Here is a 14070-nt window from a genome sequence, read left to right on the forward strand (position 1 = left end):
GCTCAGCTTCTGAGGTGGAAAGAACTTGGTCAAGAATGCATTGACCACCTTTTCTAAAGAGTCTAAGCTTTCCTTAGGCTGAGAATCCAGCCATAATCTAGCTCTGTCCCTTACAGTAATAGGGAAAGACATAAGCTTGTAAATTTCTGGATCCACTCCATTAGTCTTGACAGTATCACAGATCTGCAAGAAATCATAGATGAATCTATTGGGATCTTCCTGTGGAAGTCCATGAAACTGGCAGTTCTGCTGAACTAAAGTGACTAGTTGAGGCTTCAGCTCAAAGTTATTTGCACTAATTGCAGGTATAGAGATGCTTCTTCCATAGAAGTCAGAAGTGGGTGCAATAAAGTCACTTAGGACCTTCCTGGCGTCTCCTCCACCATTAGGATTGGCTGCCATGTTTGTATTTGCAGCTTCTTGTTCAAAAAGCTCTGTGAGGTTTTCTCTAGAGTGCTGTGCTCTAACTTGCTATAAACGCCTCCTTAGAGTCCTTTCAGGATCAGGGTCAGAATCAAAGAGAGGTTCTTTATCTCTGTTCCTGCTCACAAACAAGAAGGAAGAATGCAAGAAGAAAAGAAGAAAAGGATTCTCTATGTCAGAGTATAGAGGTCCTTTGAGAGGGTTAGAAAAGAAGAAAAGAAAGAAAAGATATCTTTTAAGTTAAAGGAGCTTTCGAAAAAATAAATAGAAAAAGAAAAAGAAGATTTTTTTTGAAAATAGAAGAGAGAGAAATAGGTAAGGATTTTCGAAAAAGAAAAGGGAGAAAGAGGTAGAAAGTTTTCAAAAATAGAAGAGAGAGAAAGAAGAATTAGAGAGATACCAAACTTTCTAAATTAAAATAAGATAAAACAAGTTACTAACCAACTAACAAGATTGAAAACAATTTAAAAGAATTGATTTTGAAATTTAATTTTAAAAGAAAGTAAAGATTTGAAATTTAAAAGTTTTAAATTTAAAAACAAGATAAGATAGGAAGGACTTAAAGTAAGAAGATATGATAAAGATTTGAAAAAGATTTGTAAGGACAAGATTTGAAATTTGATTTTTTGAAAAAGATTTTATTTTGAAATTTGGAATTTGAATTTTAAATTTTGAATTTTTGAAATTAAATTTTAAAAATTAAAAATAAGATAAGATAGGATTTTTGAAATTTAGAGAAAGATAGAAGAATAAGATAAAGATTTGAAAAAGATATGAAAAGATAAGATTTGAAATTTAAAATTTAAACTTTACTAACAAGAAAACACCAAACTTAAATTTTTTAAATCAAGATAGGAAAATTTAGTCAAGATTTTCGAAAAATTAAAGAAATATAAAAGAAAAAAAAATTATTTTTCGAATTCTAAGGAAAAAGAAAAACAACTAAGAGACACCAACCTTAAAATTTTAGAATCAAAGGACACTAATTTTCGAAAATTTGAAAGAAAAACACCCAAAAGACACCAAACTTAAAATTTTTGAAATCAAATAAGAAAAATGACCAAGAACCATTCGAATACTAAGATGAACAATCAAGAACAATTTTCAAAAATTTAAAGAAAAGATGAACACAAAAAGGAACACTAAACTTAAAAACTGACACAAGACTCAAACAAAGAAAAAGGTTACCAAAGAAAAGAAAAGGTTTTTAAAAAATATTTGAAAAATAAAACAAAAGACACAAACAAAAGAGTAACTAAACCTTAAAAGTACCTAATCTAAGCAAAAAGATAGTCAGGTAGTTTGCCAATCTCAAAACAATCCCCGGCAACGTGATGCACGAAAACTTGTATCTCTACAAAATTTTTCTTGGCAAGTATACTGAATGTCGTCAAGTAAAAACTCACAATAGAGTGAGGTCGAATCCCATAGGAATTGATTGGTTGATCAAATTTAATTAGAGGAGTGTTCTAGTTGAACTGAACCAGATTTGAATTGAGAACTGCAAAAAATTAAATGGCGAGAAACTTAAATGGCAAGAAATGTAAATAACAGAATGTAAATGGCAGAAATTAAATTGCAAGAAATTAATGGGAATGGGGTAGTTGAGCATCAAAGTAAATTGCAGAATTAAAGAGAATGGATAAGATCAAAAGTGGGGAAGCTCATTGGGGTCAGGAGATGTTGAAATCCTCCGGATCGAGTTCATTCTCATCTCTTCCTCAATCAATGCATTCATTGATGTCCTTGGAAATCTTAGGTGATTGGATTCCAATTCCTTAGCAATCCAATCTCTCTAAGCTTGAACAATTGCCCAATTCCTTGATCTAATTTCTCATGGAAAAGATGAGGTTCGATCACTGATTATACCACATATTTTTCCAAATCAAAGTATTGGTAGGATTATATGTCACTATATCCATCCAACCCCTAATCCGGTTCAATATGAGAAAGCATTTCTAGCATGATTTCTTCATTCCTCTTCCAAGATTCAGAGGAAATCCACGTATGAGTAACTTCTCTTCCAAGATAATTACTCAGTTGGATGAAGACCGAAAGCTTTCTAGCAGAATCAAGAGAAAAGAAAGAGGAAGAAGAATGAAAACTAGTATTGATCCATTGAATCACAACAGAGCTCCCTAACCCAATGAAATGGGGTTTAGTTCATCATACCTGAATTCCAATCAAAACAAAGAAAAGCGCAGGAAAAGTAAAGAAAGTACAAAAGAAAATGATTGCAGAATTCTAATTCTAGATCCCAGATCCAGATCCCAATCTGTCTAACCCCCCTTCTAACTTAAACTATATGCTATTTATACACTTTCTTCAATTTGTCTTCAAGTCTTTGGATTGGGCTTGTGGCCCTTGTTGAAGCAGATTAAAGTGGTTCTCAGTGATGTTGAGAAGGGACGTTGGCTAATTAATGTTTTGTATACTGCATGGTGCTCAATTGAATTATTCTGGTGTTAACATTGGTGATCAACGTTTTTAAGTAAACGTTGGGTCAAACGTTCTCTTAAAGAAATTGAATTCTGGGCGTTGCCAGCAACGTTTGACTTAACGTTGGTGCACCAACGTTCGCCTGGTCACGCGTACGCATCGCCTACGCGTGCGCGAGATTGGAAGAAAATGCACGTCCACGCGTACGCGTCACTACAAATTTCCCAACTCCAGATTTGAACTCTCTGTCGTTGCGTGCCTTCAATGTTGGCTTGTCACGCGTGCGCGTTACCCATGCGTACGCGTGGATTGTCAAAATTCCACGATCCACGCGTGCGCGTCGCAACCAATTTTCTCCAACTCCAGAAACCAAACTATATCGAAAACATTGGAGGTAACGTTGGTTTACCAACGTTCCCTCCAACGTTGGCACCAGAAACTTGCAGAACGTTGCCAGCAACGTTGGTGAGCCAACTTTGGCCACCAACGTTGCATTGCCTCTTTTCCTCCAACGTTTAAGGCAACGTTGGTGAGCCAACTTTGGCCACCAACGTTGCTGCTTCTTCTTCTTTCCATGGCCTTTTTTGTTGCTTGCTTCCTTGCCATTCTTCAGCTTCTTTCCATATTTCTTCCTTGCTTCTCTTCACCTATCATCAATCAACATGTACATCAAAGCTTTGCTAGATTCACAAGAAGTTGCATCATTCTTAACACACAAATAAATGTAGCATAAATCTCATGAAAATGCATCAATTTAACCATGTTTAAATGATTCAAGGTATGCATGAAACTTTCATTCAACCACTTACTTATTGCTCAAGAAAGTACATAAAACCTAATAAAACAAATGAAAAAAACTAGTGAAACTAGCCCAAGATGCCTTGGCATCACAACGGCACCTAAAACTTGGTGCGCGAAATTGAACTTCGCACAACTGAACCGGCAAGTACACCGGGTCGTCCAAGTAATAGCTCAGGTGAGTGAGGGTCGAATCCCAAGGAGATTGTCGGATTGAGTAAGCAATGACTATCTTGTAAATCTTAGTCAGGCAATTAGAAAAGATGGTTGTTTGTTAAGATGCATAAACGAAAAAATAAAGAACGAAATACCAGATTAGTGTAAAAGCAATGATGGATAATTTGTTAAGGCTTCGGAGATGCATATTCCTTCCGGGTTAACTTTTCTTACTGTCTATTTCAACAATGAATGAATCATTCAATGGCAGTCATAATTGACTAACTCATGTAGCATCCTCATCAAGTTAGTCTCTTCTAAAACATAGCAGTCCTACCAGTCCACCATATCCAAGCAACTCATGTAGCATCATCATCAAGTTAACTCATGGCTTCCTGCTATAGTCGAAGGTGAAGACCTAAGCAATCCACTCCCCTTCGCGATCCTACTCAAAATGCCACAGATAATGTCGGATCTTCCGGATCAGGGAACGCTGCTTCTCATACTCTAGCCTTGATGCCACAGAAACCTCAGTAACTCATGGTCAACGGGATTATATGTCACATATCCAAAGTTGTCCAGGCACGCTCTTAGAATCTGCAGTGCATTCTCTATCTCTGGTTCAATACTATCCGGGTAGGACTCACACGAAACCCATGTAGAACAAGGATGATTGTCATGGGTCATCCTCAATTCATGATATGAAGGACTAAAATGCACAAGAGAATGGAATCAAACGTGTATTGAAATATAACTGTAATATTATTAATCCATGAGAATCAGCAGAGCTCTTAACCCTAACTTAGGAGGTTTAGTTGCTCATACTTTACAAAAAGTAAAACATGAAAAGGTAAAGATGAGGCAGAAGATCGTAAACATGGGTGATCTTCTCCTTTAAATACTAATATAATAATTAAGAAGTACAAAAAGTATGATAGACTAGACTAGAGGTGCGAAATCTATCCTTGGGCCTACTTAGGTTGAGTACTTAGGCTGAGCTTGGCGTCCAACCTTGAGGAATGGGCATTGAACGCCCATTAGGGAGTGACTGGCGCTGCCTTGTGTCTTGGTGGGCGTTGAACGCCCAAAAGGGGGGTGATTGGCATTCAACGCCAGATTTGGGTCTCCTTTGGGGCGTTGAACGCCAGCTAGAGGGTAGCTCCTTGGCGTTCAACGCCCAGTATGGATAGGCTCCTTCGAAGAAAAGTATAGATCGTTATATATTGTTGGAAAGCTCTGAAAGTTAGCTTCCCAACGCCATTGAGAACGCGTCATTTGGATCTCTATAGTTCCTGAAATGCTCGTTTGAGTGCACAGAGGTCAGATTCTGACAGCATTTGATACGCTTTCCTTGTCTTTGAATCAGACTTTGCCAAAGCTCCTTAATTTCAGCCAGAATTTACCTGAAATCATCATAAAATAAAAAAACTCAAAGTAGAATCTAAAAATATGAATTTTGCACTAAAACCTATGAAAACGTAATAAAACTTAAACAAAACATAAGTAAAACAATATGAAAATGATGCCAAAAAGCGTATAAAATATCTGCTCATCATTATTCAACATAGGCATAACATCCCTGAAACAAGTCATTTCATTGAAGTTCTTACTTTTACAATATGTTCATATGCCTAATACAATCCAAAACTCCTATTAAAATTTTAAAAACAACACTAGAATTAGAAACATATAAACTATAAAACCCAAAATGTGAAAACATGCTAACATTTTCAGTAATAGAATTTTACTCTCTAATTTTCTAACTTGTTCATTCATCTTCAACTTAGAACTAACATCATTAGAGTGATCTTCAGCACCTCTTTCAAAATGTTAGATACTTTAACCTTAATTAGAAGGGTTGCCCATTTAAACCATCCACATCATCCCACAGAACAAGCATAATACTCTCTATCTGGGTTTGTAACACTATTTGAGACTTCTAACAGAACTCTCAAACCATAATTACAAAAACGTTCTCCCATTACATTAGAATTGCTATTGCTATAGGAAATATTTGTAGATATTCTACTTCTAGATGCCATTGTTAAATAAACTAAGATACTTGTCAAAGTTGACAAAACACAGAACAACATTCAGAAAAAAATAAAGAGGTTTGAAGTCATGATTTATGATATGTTTAACCCAAAGAACATGTTTTGCCAAAGTAACAGCCAATATGTGGTAGTGCACAACAAACTCTAAATCAAATCTATTATGAATACTCACATTCCATTCTTAAATTCTTTTAAATTTAAATCTATTTGGAATACTTGCATTCTATTTAATTAGTCCTAACACAGACTCATTATTTAAATTTGTTTTGTATACTAGCATTCAACACAAATCTGTTATGAATACTAGCATTCGATTCAAATCTTCATTCAAACTAAACATATGAAGCTGAAAAAGGTTGCATGAGTTACTAATTTCTATTGGCTATCCATTTATTCTCTTTGTGAAAAATAAATGGAAATAGAAAATACACGCTTGATTATCTATGACCAGGAATTTTATATCTTTTGATCTATTAAAAATCTAATACTTGAAAAAATAAAATAACACACACATGCAAAACACTTGTTCTTTAAAGAAGCAAGACAAATTCTTATACACCACAATACATAACTCTGATATCTGATACAAAGGAACCTACTGTGGAAAACAAAGAAGACAGATCTATTCGCAAGATTCTACTTCTACTCAATCTCAATATTCAACAAAAGCATCAATAGATTCTCTTCTATCACTTACAACTAACAGAAAAAACATATTAAAAAAGGAACCATATGAAAACAGGACAAATAAAAATGAAAAGAGGAGGGATGGAGAAGACATAAAAAATGAAAACAGTGGTGATATAGCGCGAGAGAGAGAGAGAGAGAGAGAGAGAGAGAGAGAGAGAGAGACGGACAGAGGGCAACAAAGAGTGAAAGAGATCGATAGAGAGAGAGAGAGAGAGAAAGAGAGTAACCTATTTGTAGAATTAGAGAAATGGTAGCAAGGCTTCCTCGTCGGAAACACTCGACACCGAGAAGGGGAGTGACGCTAGCAAAATGGGGGTTATCTGATGAGGAAGTTCTGGAATTTACAAATGAGAAAGGGAAAAGGGATGGCAGTAATGTTAGGTTATGAATTTCTTGTGTTTTTTCATTTTAAATAGTTAGAGTAATTTAGCCATTTCATTTATTTTAGTCTCTGTATTGATTTTGAACCAAATGAAATACTGAGATATAATTTAGTCTTGTACATCTTACACCAAAAATAGTACATAAGTATCTGTCTTTCCGTCTTTATCTCCCAGTCTCAATCTTTCTTTCAAATGCAGCTTAAAAGACCCAAAAATAATTTTCCCACCATAGAACTAGCCATCTTTAGCATTGTTAAAAAAAATTGGTAATCCAATAAAGAAGCAATGCGCTTTTTCGTTTGGTATATACCATTGTTCTGAAAATCGAACCGGACTGGCCAGTTCGATCGGGTTAACTAGAAATTGGTCATCTGATTAGTTCGGTTGACACTAAAAACCGTCTTGTAAAAAAATCGGGTTGAAAACCATCCGAACCGGTAGTTAACTGATAAAATTACCAGAATCGGTCAGGTTTTTTAGGATTACTATTTCGGTAATATACCCTAAAAATGATTCAGCCATTCACTCTCAGAATTCAGAAACACCCATCTCCTTGGAAGAACCTAAATGTGTGTGTGTGTCCGAACTCAACGTCCCTCTTTGAGTGATCTCTCGCTCTCTATCCGAATTCACTTCCCGTTCTCTATCGTCGTCTCTTCCCATTCCTCCGTCGCCAGGACTTCCCTTCCTCCCTCGCTGTCGGTAAGCGCTACTGGTTCAATTTATTTCTGCTTATTCAATTTATTTCCGAGTTGCTGCCTTGCAGAGTATAGGGATTTTGTTAATACTGCATTTTCCTGAGTTGCTAATTTTCTGGAATAATAGTTGAGTTGAATATTCTGTTGAATGTGGAACAATTTATTTGTTGGTTCTGTTGAATTGTTCAATTTATTTGTTTATTCTGTTGAATTGTTCAATTTATTTGTTGATTTTTTGGTTGTATGTTGAAGATGAAATAATTTATTTGTTGATTCTGTTAGAATTGTTCAATTTATTTGTTAATTTTTTGGCTGTATTGAAAATAGAACAATCATAAATCATAAAGTGATCAAGAACCACAAGATATAGCTGTTTGAAAATTCCAAACGAGTTCTTCTAAAAAAAATTGATTAGTTAAAAACTTGTTTGTTATGTGTTTGTCTTTCATGTGTTTGATTGTTTTATTTATAAACTTTGATATTTGAAGTTATTTGAAAATTTTTAATATTAAATTATGAATAATTTCTTATGTAAAATTGTGAAGTTTTAGATTTTATTAGCATAGAATAATTAAATTTAAATATTTAAAATTATATATTTTTTTTTTTTTGGTGACTGAAATAAATTAAACAAAGAAAAACAAAAGAAACAAAACAAGGAACTGCTTAAATAGAGGGACAGTCCCGTTTAAGACTACTCTTAAACTCCTTCCAAGGTGAAAGAAGCTCCACATGCGAAAGTTGTAACTTCATCGCCATCTTTGCCATAGTATCTGCCACCGTGTTTGCATCTCTCATAATCAAACGAAAGTCAACACGCCAATTCCAATGCATGATATCTCTTATTTTGAGCACCAGTGGATCAATAAACCCAAAACCATCTTGAGTAACAAGATTAAATGCTTCCACACAATCCGTCTCACAAATAACATCTCGTTGACCCACATCCCAAGCTAAGAGATATCCTCTCCAAATAGCAAACAATTCTCCTTGAAGAATACTATTACTCTCAATCATTCCCAAACACCCCCTTTGCCAGCTCCCATTACAATCTCTAATAACACAAGCAAAACCAACACTATCACCCGAACCAAAATAACTAGCATCACAATTAATCTTAAAAGTACCAATGGATGGGGGATTCCAAAAACCATTTAGAGTAGAGGGAAGGGACATACGTTGTAATTCAAAAATATTTCTAAGCTCCTTTTCTGAAGTTAATGCCAGACAAATGACTTTTTCCGGAGGCTAAGTTTCATGGGGATTAAAGATGTCGTTATTCCTTGCTCGCCATATCCACCAAAGTCCCGAAAAGAACTTGAACGGGTGCTCTCTGCTATGATACAACAACCAGTTCTTCAAACCAAATTATATATTATATATTAAATTTTTAATATTTTTATTTTATATTTAATTAAATCTATTAAACTCCAATTGGACTATGAAATCATTAAATTAGCCACTCTATTGATTTATTGACCGATTCGATTATCGTAAGCTTAGTTCATACGGATAACAACTAAATTCAAAAACCGGGAAAATTGCATCAGAACCGGACAAACCGGAGTCCCGGTATGGTTATTAAGTTTTTTAAAGAACTTAAAAAAACGGGACCCATAACCAAAGGGGGGAACCGATCCTAACCCTAACGCTCCCAAGTCCCAACCGCATCCCCAACCCCAACCCCTTCTCGTCCTCCCTTCTCCCTCTACAGCGCCTCTCTTCTATCTCTCTCTCTTTGATACGGCGCATTTCACTCTGCCGCCGCTGGCCTTCGCTCTGCCGCCTCCCTTGCTTTCGTCTGGGTCCGCCGTTTCCCATGCTTCAGTCGTCGCCCTCTACGCTTCCTCCCGTTGCCGTCATCCTTGCTTCATACCGTCGCTTCGGCTGTGTCGTTCTTCCGCCGCTGCCTTAGTTCCGGTAGGTCCTTTGTCCTACGACCCCTTGCTCCGGCTAGGACTCTTTGTTTGTTTATGTGTTTGTTTTTTTCCTGGAACTATTAAATTGTAAATATACATCAAGTTAACTTTAAATATATCTTTCACCGGTTAAATAAAATGGAGCACTGAACCCTAATTGTTTCAGGTTACAAGTGGAGCATTTGAACCGCGCCCAATAATCTCTTACGGTGACTCCCTTTTCCTCATTCTGTTCTCCGAGAAAAGTAGAGCGCGTAGCTGTTTGCGAATCAAAACCCCCCAAACCCTAATCGAGGACCGTCCATCCAATCAATCGAAATCCGACGTCCATGGCGCACCGCTTGCTGAGGGACCATGAAGCTGACGGGTGGGAGCGCGCAGACTTCCCTATCATCTGCGAGTCCTGCCTTGGCGACAACCCTTACGTTCGAATGGTTCGTCTCTACTCTGTTCCTTTCAATTCCTCTACTTTACCAATATTGAAAGGGAATGTGATACTGTTATTTCATTTCATTTTGTTGTGGTTTCTTGAGAAGTTGGGTTAGATCTGCGAGACCTCATTATATAACATATAGTTTATTCTCCTTAAATAAACCTATATTCTCCTTAAATAAACTATAATTGTGAGGGAAAATAAACTAGCAGGGGAAGGCTCAAATTGAGTTGAGCTTGATTAGTTGGAGTGTAAGATTTTGGATTCTTATGGTTTGGAACAAAACAAAATGTAGTGGTTTAGGGTATGCTTGGCTTTCCACCCCATTTACCCTTACCCCCCCCCCCCCCCCCCAAAAAAAAAAAAAAAAAAAAACCTAAGGTACCCTTTGTTTTATATTTCAGCAAGTATGGAGGCATGATGAATTTCAGAGTCCATTATTAAATTTATAACTTTATTGAGCCAGTGCAATGGTGTATATATTATATTTATATTTATTATATCTGATATCATGGAGCATTAACTTTATTCTCCATGGAGGAGTTAATAAGGACAACACCATACCGATTTTTTATGCCCCGGTGAGGGGGCTTCCATAAATAAATGGAGTTGATTTTAGATGTCAGCTGTTTTAAACCGAAACTTGATTGTTTGTTTAATTGCTTTGTATTGTACGTGTGGGTATTTGGATGCAGACAAGAGCTGAGTATGACAAGGAATGCAAGATTTGTACACGGCCATTTACTGTTTTCAGATGGAGACCTGGTCGGGATGCGAGGTATAAAAAGACTGAGATCTGCCAGACATGTAGTAAGTTGAAAAATGTCTGTCAAGTGTGTCTTCTGGATCTAGAATACGGGCTGCCAGTTCAAGTCCGTGACACAGCTCTCAGTATTGATTCCAATGATGCCATTCCAAAAAGTGATGTCAATAGGGAGTATTTTGCTGAAGAGCACGACCGCAAGGTATACTTTTTCATTATAAGTCATACCTATAGTTGATAATAAGTTAACATAAATGAAAATGGGAAATGTAATGATGTTTTTCAGCTATTTGTTAAATGATTACATAGTTTGCTCCTAAGGTTATGTTTATTGGTTTAGTTTGCATATAAATTGTGGTTAGGTTAATCAAATATTTCAATTTCTAGTTTATTGAGTTGAACCTAAATTGAATATGCCCTTCCATAGATCCTTGCATTTTTAAAATAAATCTGTTTTTGCTACTATGATGCGTATTGCCTATGGACTGTTGTTACTGGAATTTTACTGCTTGTACCAAAACTGTTTGAATTCTCTTGTATATTAAAATGGTGCAAAATCCACTCAATGGAAAATGGAGCCCTAGAGAAAGCACAATTGTCATGATTATATCTTCGTACTTCTTTGTGACTTCTAAATTCATGCAAACATGGTTTTATAGGATTTTCGAGTTGTTTTTGATGTCATCCTTACATATGAAATGCTTCATTACACTTTCTTGCTTAGGGCATTGCTAATTGAAGCATGATAAAGTGATTTTTGATTTTGCAAAATCGTCAACCATAGAACTCTGATTTTTCATATCTTCATTTGCACTGGCTATTCGAGTTTATAATTTCTTCTTTACTGCTTTCAGTCAATGTAGGTTTGGTTTGGTAAAGTTTTTCGAAAAGGTGCTTGTGCTTTTTAAAAATACAAGCTCCTCATTTTTTGTGTTTGGTAAATAAAAAAGACCATGTGCTTGTGCTTGCAGCTTTTAAAAGATCAGGGTGTACTTTTGAAAGCAACTAAGGTGGAGGTTTTCAAAGTTGGCTTGTACTTTTCAAAATTTAAAAGTCTAATATAACCTCATATATTAATTAATTTTCAAATTTAACACTTAAATTGATGTCCTTTATAGCATTTTTAAATTTTAAAAACTATTTTACCAAACGTAATTGTTGCTACTTGTGTTTATTAAAAGTTATTTTTAATTTGATTTACCAAATATAAATACTACACTTTTTAAAAAGCTATTTTTTAAAAGCTAGTTTTTATAAACTACTTTTAAAAAATAAAAACTTTACCAAACTAAGCCATAGTTTTGAGTTTTAAAATTATGTTCGTTGTTTGACTAGGTGATTAGTCGATGATGATCTGTGTACTAAGAATGTAGTATGGTGCAGGCTAGAGCTGGTATAGATTACGAATCTTCTTATGGTAAAGCACGCCCAAATGATACTATCTTGAAGCTACAAAGGACAACACCATATTACAAAAGAAACCGGGCACATATTTGCAGTTTCTACATAAGGGGTGAATGTACTAGAGGAGCTGAATGCCCTTATCGGCATGAGATGCCAGTAACTGGGGAGCTGTCTCAACAAAATATTAAAGATCGTTATTATGGGTATGTATGGTTAATGGTTCCCTCATTTGATGATGGGTTTTCCTTATATGATGTCTCTTTCAATTGCTTGTTTCTTCCAGTTATTTATTTACTGTTCCCTTTAATGTCCTTAACATTAGCATAAATTTGAGGATTGTCCATCATTGAGGAGGTAGTTGATCATCAGGAATTCGTCTATTTGTGTTCTGGTTATTCTCCATGACGACCCACTGTTTAGATTTCACTCTTTTGATGCACCCACCTTTTTTTCTTTTCATGTTTCTAAACCTGTAGTGTCAATGATCCTGTGGCTTTGAAGCTACTTGGCAAGGCTGGAGAGATGACGTCTCTGGAGGCTCCCGAGGATGAGAGCATCAAAACCCTTTATGTTGGTGGACTTGATGCTAGGGTCACTGAGCAGGACTTGCGGGATCACTTCTATGCGCATGGTGAAATTGAATCTATAAAAATGGTTCTTCAACGGGCTTGTGCTTTTGTAACCTATACAACCAGAGAAGGTGCAGAAAAGGCAGCCGAAGAACTATCCAACAAGCTGGTTATTAAAGGCCTAAGGCTAAAGCTGATGTGGGGCAGGCCTCAGACAGCAAAACCGGAGTCAGATGGCTCTGATCAAGCAAGGCAGCAAGCAGCTGTGGCTCACAGTGGGTTGTTGCCTCGTGCAGTTATATCGCAACAGCAGAACCAGGATCTAGGCCAAGGAATGCCTTACTATAACAATCCACCTCCTCCTCAGCAAGAAAGAAGCTATTACCCTTCAATGGATCCTCAAAGAATGGGTGCTCTTATTCCATCTCAAGAGGGTCCTCCTGGTGGACCTAGTGGATCAGGTGAGAACAAACCCAGTACGGAGAAGCCACAAATGCAACAACATTATACCCATCCAATGATGCCTCCTCCTCCTCCTGGCCAATATCATCATCAGCCTCCTCATCAGTATTATCCTCCTCCATATGGTTATATGCCACCAGTTCCCCCCTATCAGCAGTATCCACCACCATATAGTTCTCAAATGGTGCCATCTCAGCCACCAGCTGCAAATCATCCATATCACCATCATCCGATGCAGCCAGGTTCTTCACAAACAGGATCTGGACAGGTTGGCTCTGGATCTGCACCAGCTGAAGCTGGAACATCAGCATCAGGGTCACAGCAGCAGTGAGATTTACCCATATACTTGTGTTCTAGAGGACCCATATACTTGTGTTCTAGAACTATGTTTAATTATTCCCAAACTGATCATGTTAGGGAAGATATTTTGGCTCAGGTTGTCAATTTGCTATTTCAGATAGCATGACATAGCCTTGTGGCTTGAACAAGTTGTTACATGATTTGATTTTGTGCTTTTGTAACTTCTGGCTTTGTTGCTGACTGTTGCGGTGCTCTGCCTTAGGATTACTTGGTGGTAAATCATAATGTGTTATCTTAGGTGAACAAGAATGGTTTTTACCTTCAAATAATTTGAGAAGAATGGTAGGTATTGGTTGATCTAGAACTGTAATATTTGATGCTTTTACAAAATTCCGACGAAATAGACTGATTAGTGACAAGGGTAGGGAAGCGATGGATAGTCTCCCTAGATAAAAGATGCAACGAAATTTTTTGGTCTTGTATAATTTACATTGTAAAAGATTGATTTACAATTTGCTTTTCCATTTAAATTTCTGCATTCTTCGTTCTTTATTGTTTAATTTTGTTTCTTTGCGATGA

The 14070-nt window shown here is 36.4% G+C and overlaps 1 protein-coding gene across 1 annotated transcript; it reads left to right on the forward strand.

The window, feature by feature from the left end:
* The first annotated feature begins 9215 nt into the window (after positions 1–9215).
* On the forward strand, positions 9216–13852 carry LOC107625225 (zinc finger CCCH domain-containing protein 40). Its single transcript, XM_016327811.3, has 5 exons — positions 9216–9561; positions 9727–9994; positions 10689–10958; positions 12140–12363; positions 12637–13852. Exons 2-5 carry the CDS (start codon positions 9890–9892, stop codon positions 13520–13522), a joined length of 1485 nt encoding a protein of 494 aa, XP_016183297.1. The 5' UTR covers positions 9216–9561; positions 9727–9889; the 3' UTR covers positions 13523–13852.
* The last annotated feature ends 218 nt before the right edge of the window (positions 13853–14070 follow it).

The sequence above is a fragment of the Arachis ipaensis genome, chromosome B2, assembly GCF_059453495.1.
Source record: "Arachis ipaensis isolate K30076 ecotype BB chromosome B2, ASM5945349v1, whole genome shotgun sequence".
NCBI lineage: Eukaryota > Viridiplantae > Streptophyta > Magnoliopsida > Fabales > Fabaceae > Arachis > Arachis ipaensis.

Coding starts and splice junctions, on each gene's coding strand:
- LOC107625225 (XM_016327811.3), top strand. CDS start 9,890: ATGGCGCACCGCTTGCTGAGGGACCATGAAGCTGACGGGTGGGAGCGC. Junction 9,995..10,688: donor ACAACCCTTACGTTCGAATG/GTTCGTCTCTAC, acceptor ATTTGGATGCAG/ACAAGAGCTGAGTATGACAA. Junction 10,959..12,139: donor CTGAAGAGCACGACCGCAAG/GTATACTTTTTC, acceptor AGTATGGTGCAG/GCTAGAGCTGGTATAGATTA.